This window comes from Mercurialis annua, linkage group LG8 (genome assembly GCF_937616625.2).
Source record: "Mercurialis annua linkage group LG8, ddMerAnnu1.2, whole genome shotgun sequence".
Lineage (NCBI taxonomy): Eukaryota > Viridiplantae > Streptophyta > Magnoliopsida > Malpighiales > Euphorbiaceae > Mercurialis > Mercurialis annua.
This window is the reverse complement of record NC_065577.1, coordinates 41,607,382-41,624,230: the sequence shown is the minus strand read 5'-3', so window position 1 is coordinate 41,624,230 and position 16,849 is coordinate 41,607,382. Positions and strand designations below refer to the sequence as shown.

Sequence of the window (16,849 nt, the reverse complement as noted above, 5' to 3'; positions counted from 1 at the left end):
TATTGATTAGGTTTTGATTGATTTAATTAGGTTAACTTGAATTTTGATTGATTTAATTAAAGTTAATTAAATTTAAATTGGTTGAATTAAATTATAAATTTAAAATTGGTAAATATTAAAAGCATTAAGATTTTTTTTAATCTTTTTCTCTGCCACATCATCAATTAAGGCAATCTATAACATGATGGACGGAGGGATTTATTTGTTCAATTTAGAAGCTATGATTGTATTTGTACCTAACAAGTTTAAGGGTTAATCTGTATTTTTAGGGAAACTATGAGGGTTTACTTTATACGTTTTGCTTTGCATAAACAAATTAGCTATGTACAACCTAATCAAAAACAAACGACAAGAACAATTCGGAAATAAATTTTGAAGTCTGAATAATAAGTTTTATGCGTAACCTCTGCTGATCAGTAAAGGTATTATCTTGAATCGTTAAATTGAAAGTTTGTTTGATTAATTTTATATAATTGCTTTCAAAATTCGATTCTGTGGATTATAATTAGAAGTATGGATTGTGTTGATTTGATGGATTATCAAACTAAAAGTTTACAAATTTATGCTCTAAAAGCTAACAATTCTCTGTTGTGTTATTGCTTTGATTTGTATCTGATTGATGTGTTAGTGAGTTGGGTTTGTATCTGCTTGTCCTGTTACTTTTGTATCTGATTTGTATCTGATTGATGTGTTAGTGAGAATCGTTGGGTCAGCGGTGTGGGATGATCCAACTCGAGTAATGCTGTTGAAACCATAGTGCAGCGTCGAATAAATTTTGCTAAGGCGCATTTCTTATCATATTTAACTCTAGACAGAATAGATCTCTAACATCTTCTATGTTTGGTTAGTTTGGCTTTGGACTATTTACTGTGCTACATTTTTTAAATTGGTAAATTATATAGAAAATGTGTTATTAATCAGTGAATCAACTTTTATGATTAGGAATTTTTTGGTTTCGAGCTGTGATTTTCATGTCCGAAAACCTCTGATTTCGAACTTCTTATATATAGTGTGGTACTGCATAACTGCTTCATTTGGTCAACCAGTAAACTTTTAGCAGTTAAAAAGATAAAAACAAGAAAAGTAAACAACTTTTAGTAAGATGATTGGACAATATTCAAGATGATTAAATAATAATAGGCTGCTTGTATCATGCTTGTTTAGGGCTAATGGTGGAATTCGTTTTCTGTACTGTGGTGATGCAACATTTTCATATATATTTGTTTTGTTACTGAGTTGTGTACATTGATCATGATGATGATTTGCAGAGACACAAACGGTTGAAAAAGATATTTGTTGTACTTCATGAAGAATTAGAGGTGAGTTTGTTGAAATGCAGCCAACTTTTGAATATCTGGTTTTTCCTGCTCTTTAATTGAATCAAATCGAAACTTTACTTTTTTTTCTTTCAAAACCGAACTGAACCAAATTACAAGGATGTAAATTTTTTCAAACTGGATCAAACCAGTCAGTTCTGTTCAATTTGCATTAAAACTTAATTGAAACTTTTTTATGTCCAAAACCGAACCGAAATGAATGTTTCGGTTCGGCTTTTCAGTTTAGTTTGGTTTTGCACACCCATATTTCTAGTGTTGTATGTTTAATTCTGTAAGCTAACAATTAAGATTAACAATCCGCAAGTGGTGATTGAATGTTGTATCTTGTTTCTTTTAACTTCAATTGATTATTAATCTTAAAAAGGTCTAGTGGATGGGTACTGTGTTTATACGTGGATTCTAGCTTAACGGTTCGGGTATTAGTTGGAAAACATTTGCGCAAATAACTAAAAACCTTCTACTATGCTATAAATTTATCATTGTTTGGTTTCATTCCTCTATATATAAACAGTTCAAATGGTTTTGTTGGTTCAGGGCAGCATGGAAATTGAATGCTTCTTATGGATTGGACACCTGTTGAAAGAGGTAATGAGCATCTTCCCCGGATTGAATGGACACAATGTAAAAGCTCTTCCGGGCGAAATCATTTTTGAAATACTATCTAGGCTTCCGGCAGATGAAGTTCTCAAATGTCGCAGAGTCTCTAAAGAATGGAGGGCACTTGTTCCCACTCCATATTTTTCTCAATACCACCTTACACGAGCTTCCCCAATTGTTCTTATACAGTGTTTAGTACCGCAGAAACTAAGTAGTTATGACGGTAAATTGGAATTTTATTTTCTTGATCTAGGAGCTAAAAAGAACCAAATGGTCAAAAAGTATTTCACTAAGCCTTCTTCCACCGTGCGTGAGTACTTCTATCGTATGCTTTTTAGCTGTAATGGATTAATTGTATTTGAGACAGAGTATTTGAGAGCGAAATACCCAAATTTCTCTATTTACAACCCGATCACACAACAGGATATAACTTTGAAAAAGCCATTTGGGACGGGTTTTTTATGTGGTATTTATTTTCACACTTTGACGAGAGAATACAGACTGATATATACATATAAAACTTGCAATGCCAATTGCTGGCACTATGTAATATTAGCTGGCGGGGAGTGGGTAAAGCTTCAGAATGATAGTTTTGCGCCGCCTCTCAGGGATGGTCCTGTAAACATAAATGGGTTTGTTTATTGGATGATTTGGAAGAAACTTATAAACTATAGAGCTGCCTTTCCTCTTCTATGCAGTGCATCTATTATCACATTCGACACCAAAACAGAGGAAATCCGAGTTATGGCTCATCCAGGGAAGAGATGTCATAGCTGTTGCGATGAGCAACGGGATATGCAACTCTTTAATGTGGAGAATAGGTTAGTTTATGCTCGCGTATATTCGGAACTCATAAAGATCTGGGTGCTTGAAGATTCTACGAAATGGCTTTGGGCTGAAAGGTATAACATTAATCTTGATTTAACCGTGAAAAAGTTCATACCTAGACAAGGACTTCGATGCCGTCTTAGGAATCTTGTATACATCCCAGATGGGCAGCTGGTAATCTTTTGGGAAAATGTAGGGTTGTTTCTATATCATCTAGAGCTGAAAACGTTCAGAAAAATGGATGTTAAAATTCGAGGAAGAGATTTAATGTCTTCAGTTGGGGCTTATATAAGCTTGATGTCTTACACCAAAAGCTTCGAGTTTTGGAGTAAAAATGTATGATAAGTTTTGCTGTCATTCTCAGTTATTCTTTTGTTGTTGGTTGTTGGTAGTGATCAGGGACGGAACCGGGCATATAGTCCGAGGAGAATTCTGACCATTTTCTCCCCGTCCGGCGAGGATTCGACATTATTAAAGAGCAGCTAGGTGGTTCTACTTCTTTAAGGAAGAATTAAAAGGAACCCTAAACCCTAACTCCTCTTAGTTGACCAAAATTGAAGAAGTCAGGGCTGTTTTATTTTGGACTATTTACAAAATAACTCTTCATTTTTAGTAAATATGTTAATTTAAGTATAATTTTCACAAACTTAACGATTATATACATGATTTTTTTTCCTCTTTCAATTGGTCGGTTCGATTTTCAATTTAATTTTTTTATCCAGTCAGTTTGATTTTAGCTATTTAGTCGAACCGTTAATTCGATCAAGGAGTTGTCGATTCGGTTTCTACCAAATGCTCATCCCTAATTAATAATTGTGGGCATGGACCGGTTAAGCGGTCCATGAAGGTAATTTGTAAACCGGTCCATAATTATACGGTTTTTAAGATTAAAAATTTAAACCTAAAATTTTAGACAATTAACCATTAAATCGGTTAACCATTTAAAACGGTTCGATTTTGTGGTTTTGCGGTTTTTAACCGTGTAACCGTTAGACAAATTAGATGTGAAAAGGATAAAATTTATAAATAAAATTTTAAATATAGTCTAATAATCAAACTTTAATTTTCATTCTAGGTAAATATTTTATTAAGGAAGATGAAGTTCTTTCAATATATATATATATATATATATATATATATATATATATATATATATATATATATATATATATATATATATATATATATATATTTATATATATATATTAAATATATAAAATGCTTTTTAAATATGTTTTTGTGTTTAGAATTTTATGTGTAAATTATAAAATGTATTTTATTTGAATCATTAATTTGCCCACCTGTTCTCCTACTTCCTAAAAATTATGCTTCAATCAGTTTTTAATGCCAGTTGAATCAGTCCTCGCTGTTGGTCGTAAATCGTTGCTCGACTACATTGCTGCAATCTTTCCGTTAGTAGTGAAGCTTCGTGATTAATCACTTATATCCAATAAATAAATTATCATCACTTTTCATCTAGTAATTAAATGGACAAAGTACATTAAAAATAAATTGTAAACAATTTCAACAATTACTAATCATTTATACAAGAGAGTAACAATTCACCATAAAATCCTCTCCAGTTGATTCAACATAACTAATGGAAGTAAAGAAGCTAACAATTGGTTGCTTTTGTACATAAATGAATTATCATGAACTAAACTTCAAAGTTAGCCAGTCCTCCAATTTCTATAGATGCAAAAATTCTCTTTGGATTAAAGTTCTCTTAAATATATGTCTCCAATTTAATGCAAATATCAAGCGAGATCAGTCTAACTTGTGGTTCTTGAGGGGGTGTATACGTACCGGGTTATTGGAGACGGAAAGAAGGTAAATTTTGACGGATAGATGGATGGGCATGCCGAAACCCCTTACTATGTACATTACCGATCACAGTCTTGGTCTCAATTATGATAATTGCGTCGCGAAGTATAATACCATTATGCACAGTAACTTAGCTCAGAAGTTACTGCCATCCAAGTCAGCAAGATCCTCAAGTCAGCAAGTCACAAGTAGCTCGTTTGTTATTCCAGCTCATCATATCACAAGAGGAGCATGTGGATTGATGACAGCTATAGCCAGCTAAGATTGCTTCTGTTAAGTAAAGGTGTTAGCAGTGTTAGTTAGGAGGAGGTAGTTATTTTAACAGAATTGTAGATTCTGTTATAGTTAGCTGGACTTCTGTGAAATGCTTGTAGTATAAAAGCATAAGCAGTTAGTCTTTGTAACACATCTTTGAAATATTAATGAAGATCAATTTTCTCTTCTCATCAAAGTATGTAACTTCAGATTGCTTGTGGGATTGGAACAAATTTACAGGTAAGCTGCTTATTGAGAGGTTCAGCAGATCATCGCTTCCATCAAACCTCCGGAGTAAGTACAGCGGACTGTTTAACCGCACATATTGCTTATTTTAAATAAAGAGACATTAAAAACCGTCTCTATTTAATCAGGGAAAACGTTTTCAGCTATGCCTATAAGCATCAAAATGGATATCTTGTATGACTTAACAGCAAACAAAATATACATTTGTACATTAAAACTACATATTAAATAGAGAAAAATATACATACTTACCATACATGATTTTTTATAGCTGCAACGTGAAAGTAATATCATTATCAATCTTACATAAACACGATTTGAGATGAGAACATGCACATCAAATTCAAGAAAGAATGGAGCATTCGAGGACAGGACTTCTCGAACCATACTTGTAGTGCAAACAAGTTAACGGACCAAAACCAGTAAACGTTCTTAGCACCAAATCCACACTCCACATTTACTGATGATAGCGATAAAGCTTCAAAAATTCTTACTCAATCCTCAAATTTGGTGGAGTGAAATATAAAGCTTCAAAATTCTTACTTTCTTCTAAATATGGATGAAACTTTAAAAACCCTGCTCGACTCCTCTCGACAGTCAGATCTACATAGTACCACACTCAGAATATTGGTTCAATCCATTGACAAGAACAGCCATAACCGGAATCTGCCATGTTAAAAAGCGGCTCCAATGATCTATCAATCATGTTGTAAACACCAACGCCTCCTCCACTGCGACACCACCAAGTAAGTTGAGAATTTTCAGTAAAATATATATGATTTGACTTAAATTTTGATTCATTTGATACATCGACCAAGTAAGAAGAGTAATATCCCAAAAATAAAGCTTCATCTCCCAAATCAGTCACCTTTCTACATTCTCCTTTCTCAAATTCAATCTCTTGAACTAAAAACTCGAAATGTGGGTGAGAATAAAGATCGTCATTAATCATCAGACGGTTATCAATTATCTCAGAATCAAGAGATTTCAATTTCCAAGTCATGATCATCAGCCCTCGAGATGATCCAACTGTCCACAAGGGACCAGCATTGTGCAAAGAGGGACCGTTAAACAACTTACTGCGTATTGAAACAGATTCAGAATCTTGAATGTCAATTTCATGAACATAAATTCCATAAAAACTAAAAACATAAGCAGTATAGAATCGACTATTGTGATATGTGATATTCGCACTTATTCCAACCAGTGCGGATTTTTCTGAATCAGTCCACTCGCGATATCCATTTTTCCAAAAACTAAAATATGTCAATCTTATTTTATATGAAAAATAAACAATCATGATTGTAAAATCCGATGCGACACTTGGACTGGACGATAAGGCGAAACCGATGATATTACATTGGACTAAGTTCTTACGTGGCAGATCAATTCTCGAGAGCGAAAAGGGATTTAAAAGACCTAATTCTACGTCAGTACCAACGATCAAATACCATCCTTTTGAAGATTAAAGATACTGTGATTCCTTAAGATAAGAATAATATATACTTTTACTAGGTTTTGGTATATTGATACTGTAAATTGCATCTTTTGAAAGCTTGAGGAATTTACGGCGGCGATCGTGTTCTTCCTCTTCGTTTTGATCATCGAGCAAAAGCCATGGAGTTTTGGGGGATTTATTGAATTTTTCCGGCGAAGCAACTGATCGCCATGACCGGCACACCGCACCGAAGATAATAAAATCTCGTAGGCATTTAATTCGATCGGCGGTTTGAGATAAAAGATCGGTATGTATATCGGACCAATTGGCCACCGTCTTCCTCATTTAATTCGATCAGTAATGATTTTGAATCCATGAACTGCACCCAAATATATATACGTTCGAAACCTAATTTGTCTCTGATTCTGTTTCATTGGATTATTTACAAACTAACCCTCCATCTTTAATAAAAGTAGTAATTTATACTCATCTTTTCAAACTTTGACAATTGTAGATATAATTTAATAAATGTTTGCAATTATATATACATGACAATCGGGATTCAATTAACTTACCATGTCCAGGTAGAATCTATATGATAGTTTCATATGAGAAATTTTGCAATTAAATATACCTCCCTTCTATTATTTTTCTAACAGCTATAGTTTCAGGCTGCAGCTTTCAAGTATTACATATGTTTCGGGCATCTTACTTAGAGAAGACGAAAATAATGGCAAAATGTATTTGCAAACTCACTCAGTATTTCTCCAAATATTGCCCCTCACCATTGATGTTTTCAGATGGTCAGAGTCGGATCAGACAGACCATCTCTTTTGTGATGGAAGTCGTTTGACTTGCACAAAGCACGTTTTCCTTTAGAGCTGCAGTAATTCGTAGATGTCAATATTAAGTTTATGATTTGATTTCAAACGGTATTTGATATGTGAATTCTGATATAATGTTATCATATGTTGTTTATAAATATAACGTTTTATCCGTTTGAATTCGTCAACCAATTGCAATATGTGGAATTGGTAGTGACTATGACTAGAGGCAGGGCAGTGCTGTATATGAGATATCGCACTGTAAGACCCTAGCTATGACGAGACATATTGCAACAGTTTTCCGAAAAGTAATATGAGATTTTGATATTTATCAATAAAATGTTTAAACGAGCTTTTATAAAATATTTTATATGTAATAATATATTTTATTCGTGAAAAATTTATAATGGTTTTAGGCTTGTTATAGATTTTGGAGCTAAAACTTTCATTTTCTAGCGCCGATCTCGGCTCAATTATTTGGGTCGTGACAAGATATGACATTAATAAGATATTTTAAGCTTTATATTGATTAGACAATTAATGAAAAATTCATTAACTTTTTTTATTAATTAATAAAAAATATAGATAGGAAATAATTTTAGATAAGATTACTTGTATGTATGAGCTTTGTTGAAAAACAGAATAGTTAGAAAGTAGAGATTAAATAGGTAAGGTATAATTACTTAAAAAAAACCCAACTTATAATATTATTTCATTTATATCCTGATCTAGGAAAATGTTCATTTGTACCCTTTTGTTAATTTTTCATTTTCATCTCTACCCTAAAGCATTAAATTGAACCTTTTTCATTTATAATAAAGTTTAAAATAATTTTTAATTTTTAAAGTTAAAGGATTTGTTTGTATTTTTACAAATAGAAAAAAGTATAATATAACCCTTCTATTTAATTGTTTTTAATATTTACATCCTTTAATTAATTAAAATATCAAAAAATTAAATTTTGAGGTAGAGATGAAAATGAAAAATCAAAAAAATGGTAAAAATGAACATTTTACTAAGTCGGGATATAAACGAAATAATGTTAAAAGATGAGGATTTTTTAAGTAATTAGGCCAATAGGTAATGTATTCATACTGGTTAATAAGAACAATTATCCATTAATAATATTATTTAGTAAATTAATTAAGTGTTTTATTTGAGGTGGGAATTTTTGAGAATGCTCATTTGGTTCTCTCAATTATATAAGTATATAGATGTAATCCAATTTATATAGAATTAATTACACATAAAATAATTAGTATAATTTTCATTTATTTAATAAATTATAAGTACATATAATTGACTTTCATTAGTTTAATTTCTGAAATGCCATCCATGTGAGCTAGTTGGGTCTCTCAGAATAGACAAAAGTAAGATAGATATTTTATATTTAAATATAATTTGATTTCATATGTTAATAAAGAAAAGATAAAAAAAAAATTTCACTCTTTTATTATTTTTATTTTTTTACTTTAACTCATGTTTATATTATAACGGCCTACTCACTCAAAAACCCCTGACCTTTTAACTTTTTTTCAATTTCTTACGACGTTGAAAAGTTGTTAATTTTACCCATTTTTGAATTTTTTTCGTTTTCAATTGTAACCTGAAGCATCAAATTGGCATCTTTTCACTTGGATAACATTTAAATTAAGTATTTTTGGTGGTTAATCCTTAATTTAATTGTGCTTAATTAGGTTTTATTGATTGAGTTTTGACAGATTTAATTATATTAATTTGAGTTTTGATTGATTTAATTAGATTTAATTAAGTTTATATTGGTTAAATTAGATTATAAATTTAAAATGTGATAATTTCCTACAATACATTATTCGCTAAATTATTTACAACTTTACCTTTCAAGTTTTGATTTTTCTTTTTTGATTTTTTTTATTTATGAAAAATACCTTTTTTTTAATTTCACAAATACCTTTTTCGGTTTCCAATTTCGGTTTTCGATTTTTTCGATTCGGCCGACCGAACTGACCGATTGCACAACCCTATTTTTCAGTTTTTAATAATTTATTTTTTATATAGGTTTTTTCCTATATTTTTTTTATTTTTTTATAGTGTAACAATATTGTATATATAGTGTTTTTATGATGTTTTTATAGTGTAAGATTAATGTATATATAGTATATTTATAATGTATATATGGTGTATTGATAGTGTATTTATGACATTTTGTAGTGTTTTTTATGGTCTATACCATGAAACACTGCAAATACACCATAAACACTGCAAATACACCATAAACACTATAAATACATCATATATATACTAAAAACGGCAGAAATACACTATAAATACACAAAAATACACTAAAACATAAATATATTATAAAATTACTACAAATGCACCATAAATCAATTTGTTCTTTACAAAATCAGTAGCAATAAACAAATTTATGAATAAGAGAAGACAAAAAAAATAGTTTTATGAATAATAAAATAATTTTATAAATAAAAAATTATAGATTTACAATAATTTATTTATAAAATGTTTAAATCATTACGAAAAACCTAAAAAATTACACAAATCTAAAAACGAGTCGAGAAATTCATAGCGCGAACAGAAAACGACGAGAAATCTATCGGAAATAGACGAACGGAAGCGCGACTGAAAAGACGAACGGAAAAGACGAACGGAAAAATAATTGGATGAAACAAACTGAAAATCAAATAAAAAAAGAAGAAAAGAAGAGAATTTTGAGAGAGGAAAAAAAATGGCTATGTAAAAATTTAATTTAAAATGAAATAAAAAATTTTTATATAGTGGATATTTTTAGTTAATAAATTAAAAAAATAGGTAGCGTAGGAAATAAGGAAAAGATAAGACAAAATAGTGTAAATACTTTGCTAAAACATGTATTTGGAAATAATCCCATTTAAAATTGGTAAATAGTAGAAGCATTAAGATTTTTTTTAATCTTTTTCCTCTGCCACATCATTAATTAAGGCAGTCTATAACATGATTGACGGAGGGATTTATTTGTTGAATTTAGAAGCTATGATTGTATTATGCTTAACTAGGTTTTATTGATTAGGTTTTGATTGATTTAATTAGGTTAACTTGAATTTTGATTGATTTAATTAAAGTTAATTAAATTTAGATTGGTTGAATTAAATTATAAATTTAAAATTGGTAAATATTAGAAGCATTAAGATTTTTTTTAATTTTTTTCTCTGCCACGTCATCAATTAAGGCAACCTATAGCATGATGGACGGAGGGATTTATTTATTCAATTTAGAAGCTATGATTGTATTTGTACCTAACAAGTTTAAGGGTTAATCTGTATTTTTAGGGAAACTATGAGGGTTTACTTTATACGTTTTGCTTTGCATAAACAAATTAGCTATGTACAACCTAATCAAAAACAAACGACAAGAACAATTCGGAAATAAATTTTGAAGTCTGAATAATAAGTTTTATGCGTAACCTCTGCTGATCAGTAAAGGTATTATCTTGAATCGTTAAATTGAAAGTTTGTTTGATTAATTTTATATAATTGCTTTCAAAATTCGATTGTGTGGATTATAATTAGAAGTATGGATTGTGTTGATTTGATGGATTATCAAACTAAAAGTTTACAAATTTATGCACTAAAAGTTAACAACTCTCTGTTGTGTTCTTGCAGAGCCAGCGGGTTATTGCTTTGATTTGTATCTGATTCATGTGTTAGTGAGTTGGGTTGAGAGTTGAATTTGTATCTGCTTGTCCTGTTACTTGGACTGCCTTTCGATCCATACTCGAACGCTACAGGTGTGCAAGTTTATCTTAGATTGTGCTTTTGTATGCGTAATTAACACTCTCGTCGTTCTTTGAATTTCTCGATCCGCAAGTGGTGATTGAATTTCATATCTTGTTTCTTTTAACTTCAATGGATTTTTAGCTGCAACTAATTGATTATTAATCTTAAAAAGGTCTAATGGATGGGTACTGTGTTTATACGTGGACGGAGCTAGTTATTCTAGCTTAACGATTCGTGTATTAGTTGGAAAACATTTGCGCAAATAACTAAAAACCTTCTACTATGCTATAAATTTATCATTGTTTCGTTTCAATCCTCTATATATAAACAGTTCAAATGGTTTTGTTGGTTCAGGGCAGCATGGAAATTGAATGCTTCTTATGGATTGGACACCTGTGGAAGGAGGTAATGAGCATCTTCCCCGGATTGAATGGACACAATGTAAAAGCTCTTCCGGGCGAAATCATTTTTGAAATACTATCTAGGCTTCCGGCAGATGAAGTTGTCAAATGTCGCAGAGTCTCTAAAGAATGGAGGGCACTTGTTCCCACTCCATATTTTTCTCAATACCACCTTACACGAGCTTCCCCAATTGTTCTTATACATAGTATCCTACCGCAGGAACTAAGTAGTTATGACGGTAAATTGGAATTTTATTTTCTTGATCTAGGAGCTAAAAAGAACCAAATGGTCAAAAAGTATTTCAATAAGCCTTCTTTCCCCGTGCGTAAGTACTTCTATCGTATGTTTTTTAGCTGTAATGGATTAATTGTATTTGAGACAGAGTATTGGAGAGCGAATTACCCAAATTTCTCTATTTACAACCCGATCACACAACAGGATATAACTTTGAAAAAGCCATTTGGGACGGGTTTTTTATGTGGTATTTATTTTCACACTTTGACGAGAGAATACAGACTGATATATACATATAAAACTTGCAATGCCAATTGCTGGCACTATGTAATATTAGCTGGCGGGGAGTGGGTAAAGCTTCAGAATGATAGTTTTGCGCCGCCTCTCAGAAATGGTCCTGTAAACATAAATGGGTTTGTTTATTGGATGATTTGGAAGAAACTTATAAACTATAGAGCTGCCTTTCCTCTTCTATGCAGTGCATCTATTATCACATTCGACACCAAAACAGAGGAAATCCGAGTTATGGCTCATCCAGGGAAGAGATGTCATAGCTGTTGCGATGAGCAACGGGATATGCAACTCTTTAATGTGGAGAACAGGTTAGTTTATGCTCGCGTATATTCGGAACTCATAAAGATCTGGGTGCTTGAAGATTCTACGAAATGGCTTTGGGCTGAAAGGTATAACATTAATCTTGATTTAACCGTGAAAAAGTTCATACCTAGACAAGGACTTCCATGCCGTCTTAGGAATCTTATATACATCCCAGATGGGCAGCTGGTAATCTTTTGGGAAAATGTAGGGTTGTTTCTATATCATCTAGAGCTGAAAACGTTCAGAAAACTGGATGTTAAAATTGGAGGATATGATTTACTGTTTTCAGTTGGGGCTTATTTTAGTTTGATGTCTTACACCAAAAGCTTCGAGTTTTGGAGTAAAAATGTATGATAAGTTTTGCTGTCATTCTCAGTTATTCTTTTGTTGTTGGTTGTTGGTAGTGATCAGGGACGGAATCGGGCATATAGTCCGAGGAGCTGCCTCTGTAATCGAGTTCTTTTTAGTGTTTTGCTTGTTAAATAAATTGACGTTATATTGGAGAAGTTGAGGTACTGTGTATTATTCATTCATTGCCAAGCCACATTAAAAGTAATACAATAATTTCAAATGAATAAGTTGACATTAATAAAATTTAAAACTAATATTTCTCTATACACCAATTTGTTCAACTAACCAATGTATCCTTTGGCTCTAGTTAAAAGAATTAAAAGAAAAAAAAACATAAGATCTATGTTCAAACTTTAAAACCTGTCAAAAATAAGAAGAAAAATTGAACATGTGTTTATATTGCTCTGTTGCCTGTATCACTAACTCTTAGTGTAAAATTATGAAAAAAGTCTCTTATAAATTAGCCAGTCCTAAAATTTACTAATGTTACTTTCAAATTACAGCCAGGGCATATAACAATACATATTATGTTATGCCAAGCAGTCCCAACATCAAGGACAACACTAACAATTAGCAGGCTTTACTCAGGTTACTATTTTACTTGTTGGGGATAAGGGGTTGTGCACTGAACAAAATCAAACGAAAAACCAAACCGAATCAAAGTAACAATATTGTTAAATTTACACAGTAAATATGACAAAACCTTAGAAAAATCTATTCTACTGATGATAGGAATGAAACCAGCCAAGCATTAGAAATACCCAACCACTTCACATTTGTCATACATTACGTATATAAGTTGACTCTGCGGGAATCGGTTACACCCATCACTAAGGCTCAGGGACTTCTTGCGGGAATCGATTACTCCCATTACCTATTGCCAAGAACCAGGGTCTTCAAATCAGTAGAAAAACTCTAACACTCTACCTATGTCATAACGATTACACCCGTCACCAAGGGTTAAGGTCTTGGTTCGATCCATTGACTAGAACAACGATAACCAGAGTCCGCGTCAGTGAAAAACGGCTCGTATGATCCATCCATCATGCTGTAAACACCAACGCTTCCACTGCTTTCATACAAAAAAGGGTGTTGAAAGTTTTCAGCAAAGTAAATGCGATTAGACTTAAATCTCAATTCATTCGATACATCAACCAAGAAAGAAGAGTAATATCCCAAAGATAAAGCTTCATCTCCTAAATCACTCACCTTTTTACATTCTCCTTTCTCGAAGTTAATCTCTTCAACTATAAACTGAAAATGTGGGACATGAGAATAAAAATCGTCGGTAATAATCGCACGAACATCACTTGACACATAATTCAATCTCCAAGAGACCTTCATAAGCACTCGAGATGATTCAACTATCCAAAATGGATAATGAATACGCGTAGAGGGATAAGAATCTGGAAAAGACTTGCTGCTTATCAAAACAGATTGAGGATTTTGAATGTCAATTTCATGAACAACAAATGTTTCTCCAAATTCAACACCATCAACAATATAGAATCGACCATTGTGGTATGTGATATTCAAATCAGATATACAGAATTTGAGGTCTAAGTCAGTCCACTTGCGATCTCCATTTTTCCAAAAACTTAATTTTATATCTCTCATTGCAGATGCATAGTAAGCTATCAATATCATGAAATCTGATGCGGCGCTTGGGCTGGACGATAAGGCAAAATTGAGTAAAACTTTAGATTCCAAATGTGGTAGATCAATTGTTGAGAGCGAAAACGGATTCAAAAGACTTAACCGTAAATGATTCTCAACATTCAAAAACCATCCTTTTGAAGAGTAAACGTAGTGCTTTTCCCTAATCGAAGAACGAACACTATATTTCCAAAGATCAAATTGAGTATAATCATACTTTGGCAGATTCATTCTGTAAATTATATCATTCGAAAGGTCGAGAAACTTACGGGAGCTGTGATCATCCTTATCTTGATCAAGCAAAAGCCACGGAGCTTTCGTCGTTTTGTTGAAATTCTCCGGCGAAGCAACTGATCGCCATGACCTGCAAACCGCGCCAAAGATGATAAAATCTCGCAGACAATTAATTCGATCGGCGATTTCAGATAAAAGATCGCTGTCCAATTCTGACCAATTTCTCACCGTCCGGCGAGGATTCGACATTATTAAAGAGCAGCTAGGTGGTTCTACTTCTTTAAGGAAGAATTAAAAGGAACCCTAAACCCTAACTCCTCTTAGTTGACCAAAATTGAAGAAGTCAGGGCTGTTTTATTTTGGACTATTTACAAAATAACTCTTCATTTTTAGTAAATATGTTAATTTAAGTATAATTTTCACAAACTTAACGATTATATAAATGATTTTTTTTCCTCTTTCAATTGGTCGGTTCGATTTTCAATTTAATTTTTTTATCCAGTCAGTTTGATTTTAGCTATTTAGTCGAACCGTTAATTCGATCAAGGAGTTGTCGATTCGGTTTCGACCAAATTCTCATCCCTAATTAATAATTGTGGGCATGGAACGGTTAAGCGGTCCATGAAGGTAATTTGTAAACCGGTTCATAATTATATAGTTTTTAAGATTAAAAACTTAAACCTAAAATTTTAGACGGTTAACCATTAAATCGGTTAACCATTTAAAACGGTTCGGTTTTGTGGTTTTGCGGTTTTTAACCGTGTAACCGCTAGACAAATTAGATGTGAAAAGGATAAAATTTATAAATAAAATTTTAAATATAGTCTAATAATCAAGCTTTAATTTTCATTCTAGGTAAATATTTTATTAAGGAAGATGAAGTTCTTTCAAAATATTAGATATATATATATATATATATATATATATATATATATATATATATATATATGTAAATACTTAAAATGCTTTTTAAATATGTTTTTGTGTTTAGAATTTTATGTGTAAATTATAAAATGTATTTTATTTGAATCATTAATTTGGCCACCTGTTCTCCTACTTCCTAAAAATTATGCTTCAATCAGTTTTTAATGCTAGTTTAATCAGTCCCCGCTCTTGGTCGTAAATCGCTGCTCGACTACATTGCTGCAATCTTGCTGTTAGTAGTGAAGCTTCGTGATTAATCACTTATATCCATTAAATAAATGTACTAACCAATTAATAAATATCACATTAGTTGTTTGTATTTTAATGTAAATTAATATGATATTTATTGATTGGTTAGTACATTTATTGTGGCCACGTGTCACACGATAAATGGATGGTTCATAATCCTACGTAGTGAACTAGGTTCATCTAAGAATTTCTCCCAAATCAGTCACCTTTCTACATTCTCCTTTCTCAAATTCAATATCTTGAACTAAAAACTCAAAATGTGGATGAGAATAAAGATAGCCATTTATCATCATCGGACGGTTATCAATTATCTCAGAATCAAGAAATTTCAAATTCCAAGTCACAATCATCAGCCCTCGAGATGATCCAACTGTCCACAAGTGATCAGCATCGTGCAAAAAAGGTCCGTTAAACAACTTACTGCGTATTGAAACAGATTCAGAATTTTGAATGTCAATTTCATGAACATAAATTCGTATAGAATCGACCATTGTGATATGTGATATTCACACTTATTCCAAACAGTGCGAATTTTTCTAAATCAGTTCACTCGCGATGTCCATTTTTCCAAAAACTAAAATATGTCAATCTTGTTTTATATGAAAAATAAACAATCATGATTGTAAAATCCGATGCGACACTTGGACTGGATGATAAGGCGAAATCGATGATGTTACAACGGAGTAAGTTCTTACGTGCCAGATTAATTCTCGAGAGCGAAAAAGGATTTAAAACACATATTTCTAAGTCAGTGCCAACGGTCAAATACCATCCTTATGAAGAGTAAAGATACTGTGATTCCTTAAGATAAGAATAAAATTTAATTTCACTAGGTTTTGGTAGATTGATGTTGTAAATTACATCGTTTAAAAAATTGAAGAATTTACGGCGGCGACCGTGTTCTTCCTCTTCGTTTTGATCATCGAGCAAAAGCCATGGAGTTTTGGGGGATTTGTTGAATTTGTCCGGCGAAACAACTGATCGCCATATCCGGCACACCGCACCGAAGATGATAAAATCTCGTAGGCATTTAATTCGATCGGCGATTTGAGATAAAAGATCGGTATGTATATCGGACCATTTGGCCACCGTATACTTCAT

At 32.1% G+C, this 16,849-nt stretch overlaps 4 protein-coding genes across 5 annotated transcripts; 2 read left to right on the top strand and 2 right to left on the bottom strand.

Moving 5' to 3' along the window:
• The first annotated feature begins 311 nt into the window (after positions 1-311).
• On the top strand, positions 312-3,446 carry LOC126660151 (F-box protein At5g62510-like). 2 transcript variants are annotated; one of them, XM_050353494.2, is made up of 3 exons: positions 312-422; positions 1,269-1,319; positions 1,872-3,446. In XM_050353494.2, exon 3 carries the CDS (start codon positions 1,878-1,880, stop codon positions 3,102-3,104), a length of 1,227 nt encoding a protein of 408 aa, XP_050209451.1. In that variant the 5' UTR covers positions 312-422; positions 1,269-1,319; positions 1,872-1,877; the 3' UTR covers positions 3,105-3,446. The 2 variants fall into 2 exon arrangements, with proteins under 2 accessions (XP_050209451.1, XP_050209453.1); XM_050353496.2 differs by lacking the exon at positions 1,269-1,319 and having other exon boundaries at positions 374-422.
• Positions 3,447-5,230: 1,784 nt separating this feature from the next.
• LOC130014983 (putative F-box protein At1g65770) lies at positions 5,231-6,870 on the bottom strand. The gene is made up of 5 exons (XM_056104196.1): positions 6,594-6,870; positions 5,739-6,542; positions 5,582-5,690; positions 5,340-5,358; positions 5,231-5,236 (listed from the first exon to the last, which is right to left on the bottom strand). Exons 1-5 carry the CDS (start codon positions 6,868-6,870, stop codon positions 5,231-5,233), a joined length of 1,215 nt encoding a protein of 404 aa, XP_055960171.1.
• A 3,825-nt stretch (positions 6,871-10,695) lies between these two features.
• On the top strand, positions 10,696-12,867 carry LOC130014583 (F-box protein At5g65850-like). The gene is made up of 3 exons (XM_050353492.2): positions 10,696-10,807; positions 10,988-11,112; positions 11,456-12,867. Exon 3 carries the CDS (start codon positions 11,462-11,464, stop codon positions 12,686-12,688), a length of 1,227 nt encoding a protein of 408 aa, XP_050209449.1. The 5' UTR covers positions 10,696-10,807; positions 10,988-11,112; positions 11,456-11,461; the 3' UTR covers positions 12,689-12,867.
• Positions 12,868-13,303: 436 nt separating this feature from the next.
• LOC126660153 (uncharacterized) lies at positions 13,304-14,960 on the bottom strand. The gene is made up of 2 exons (XM_050353498.2): positions 13,895-14,960; positions 13,304-13,754 (listed from the first exon to the last, which is right to left on the bottom strand). The coding sequence occupies exons 1-2, from the start codon at positions 14,822-14,824 to the stop codon at positions 13,698-13,700; spliced, it is 987 nt and encodes a 328-aa protein (XP_050209455.1). The 5' UTR covers positions 14,825-14,960; the 3' UTR covers positions 13,304-13,697.
• Between the last annotated feature and the right edge of the window lie 1,889 nt (positions 14,961-16,849).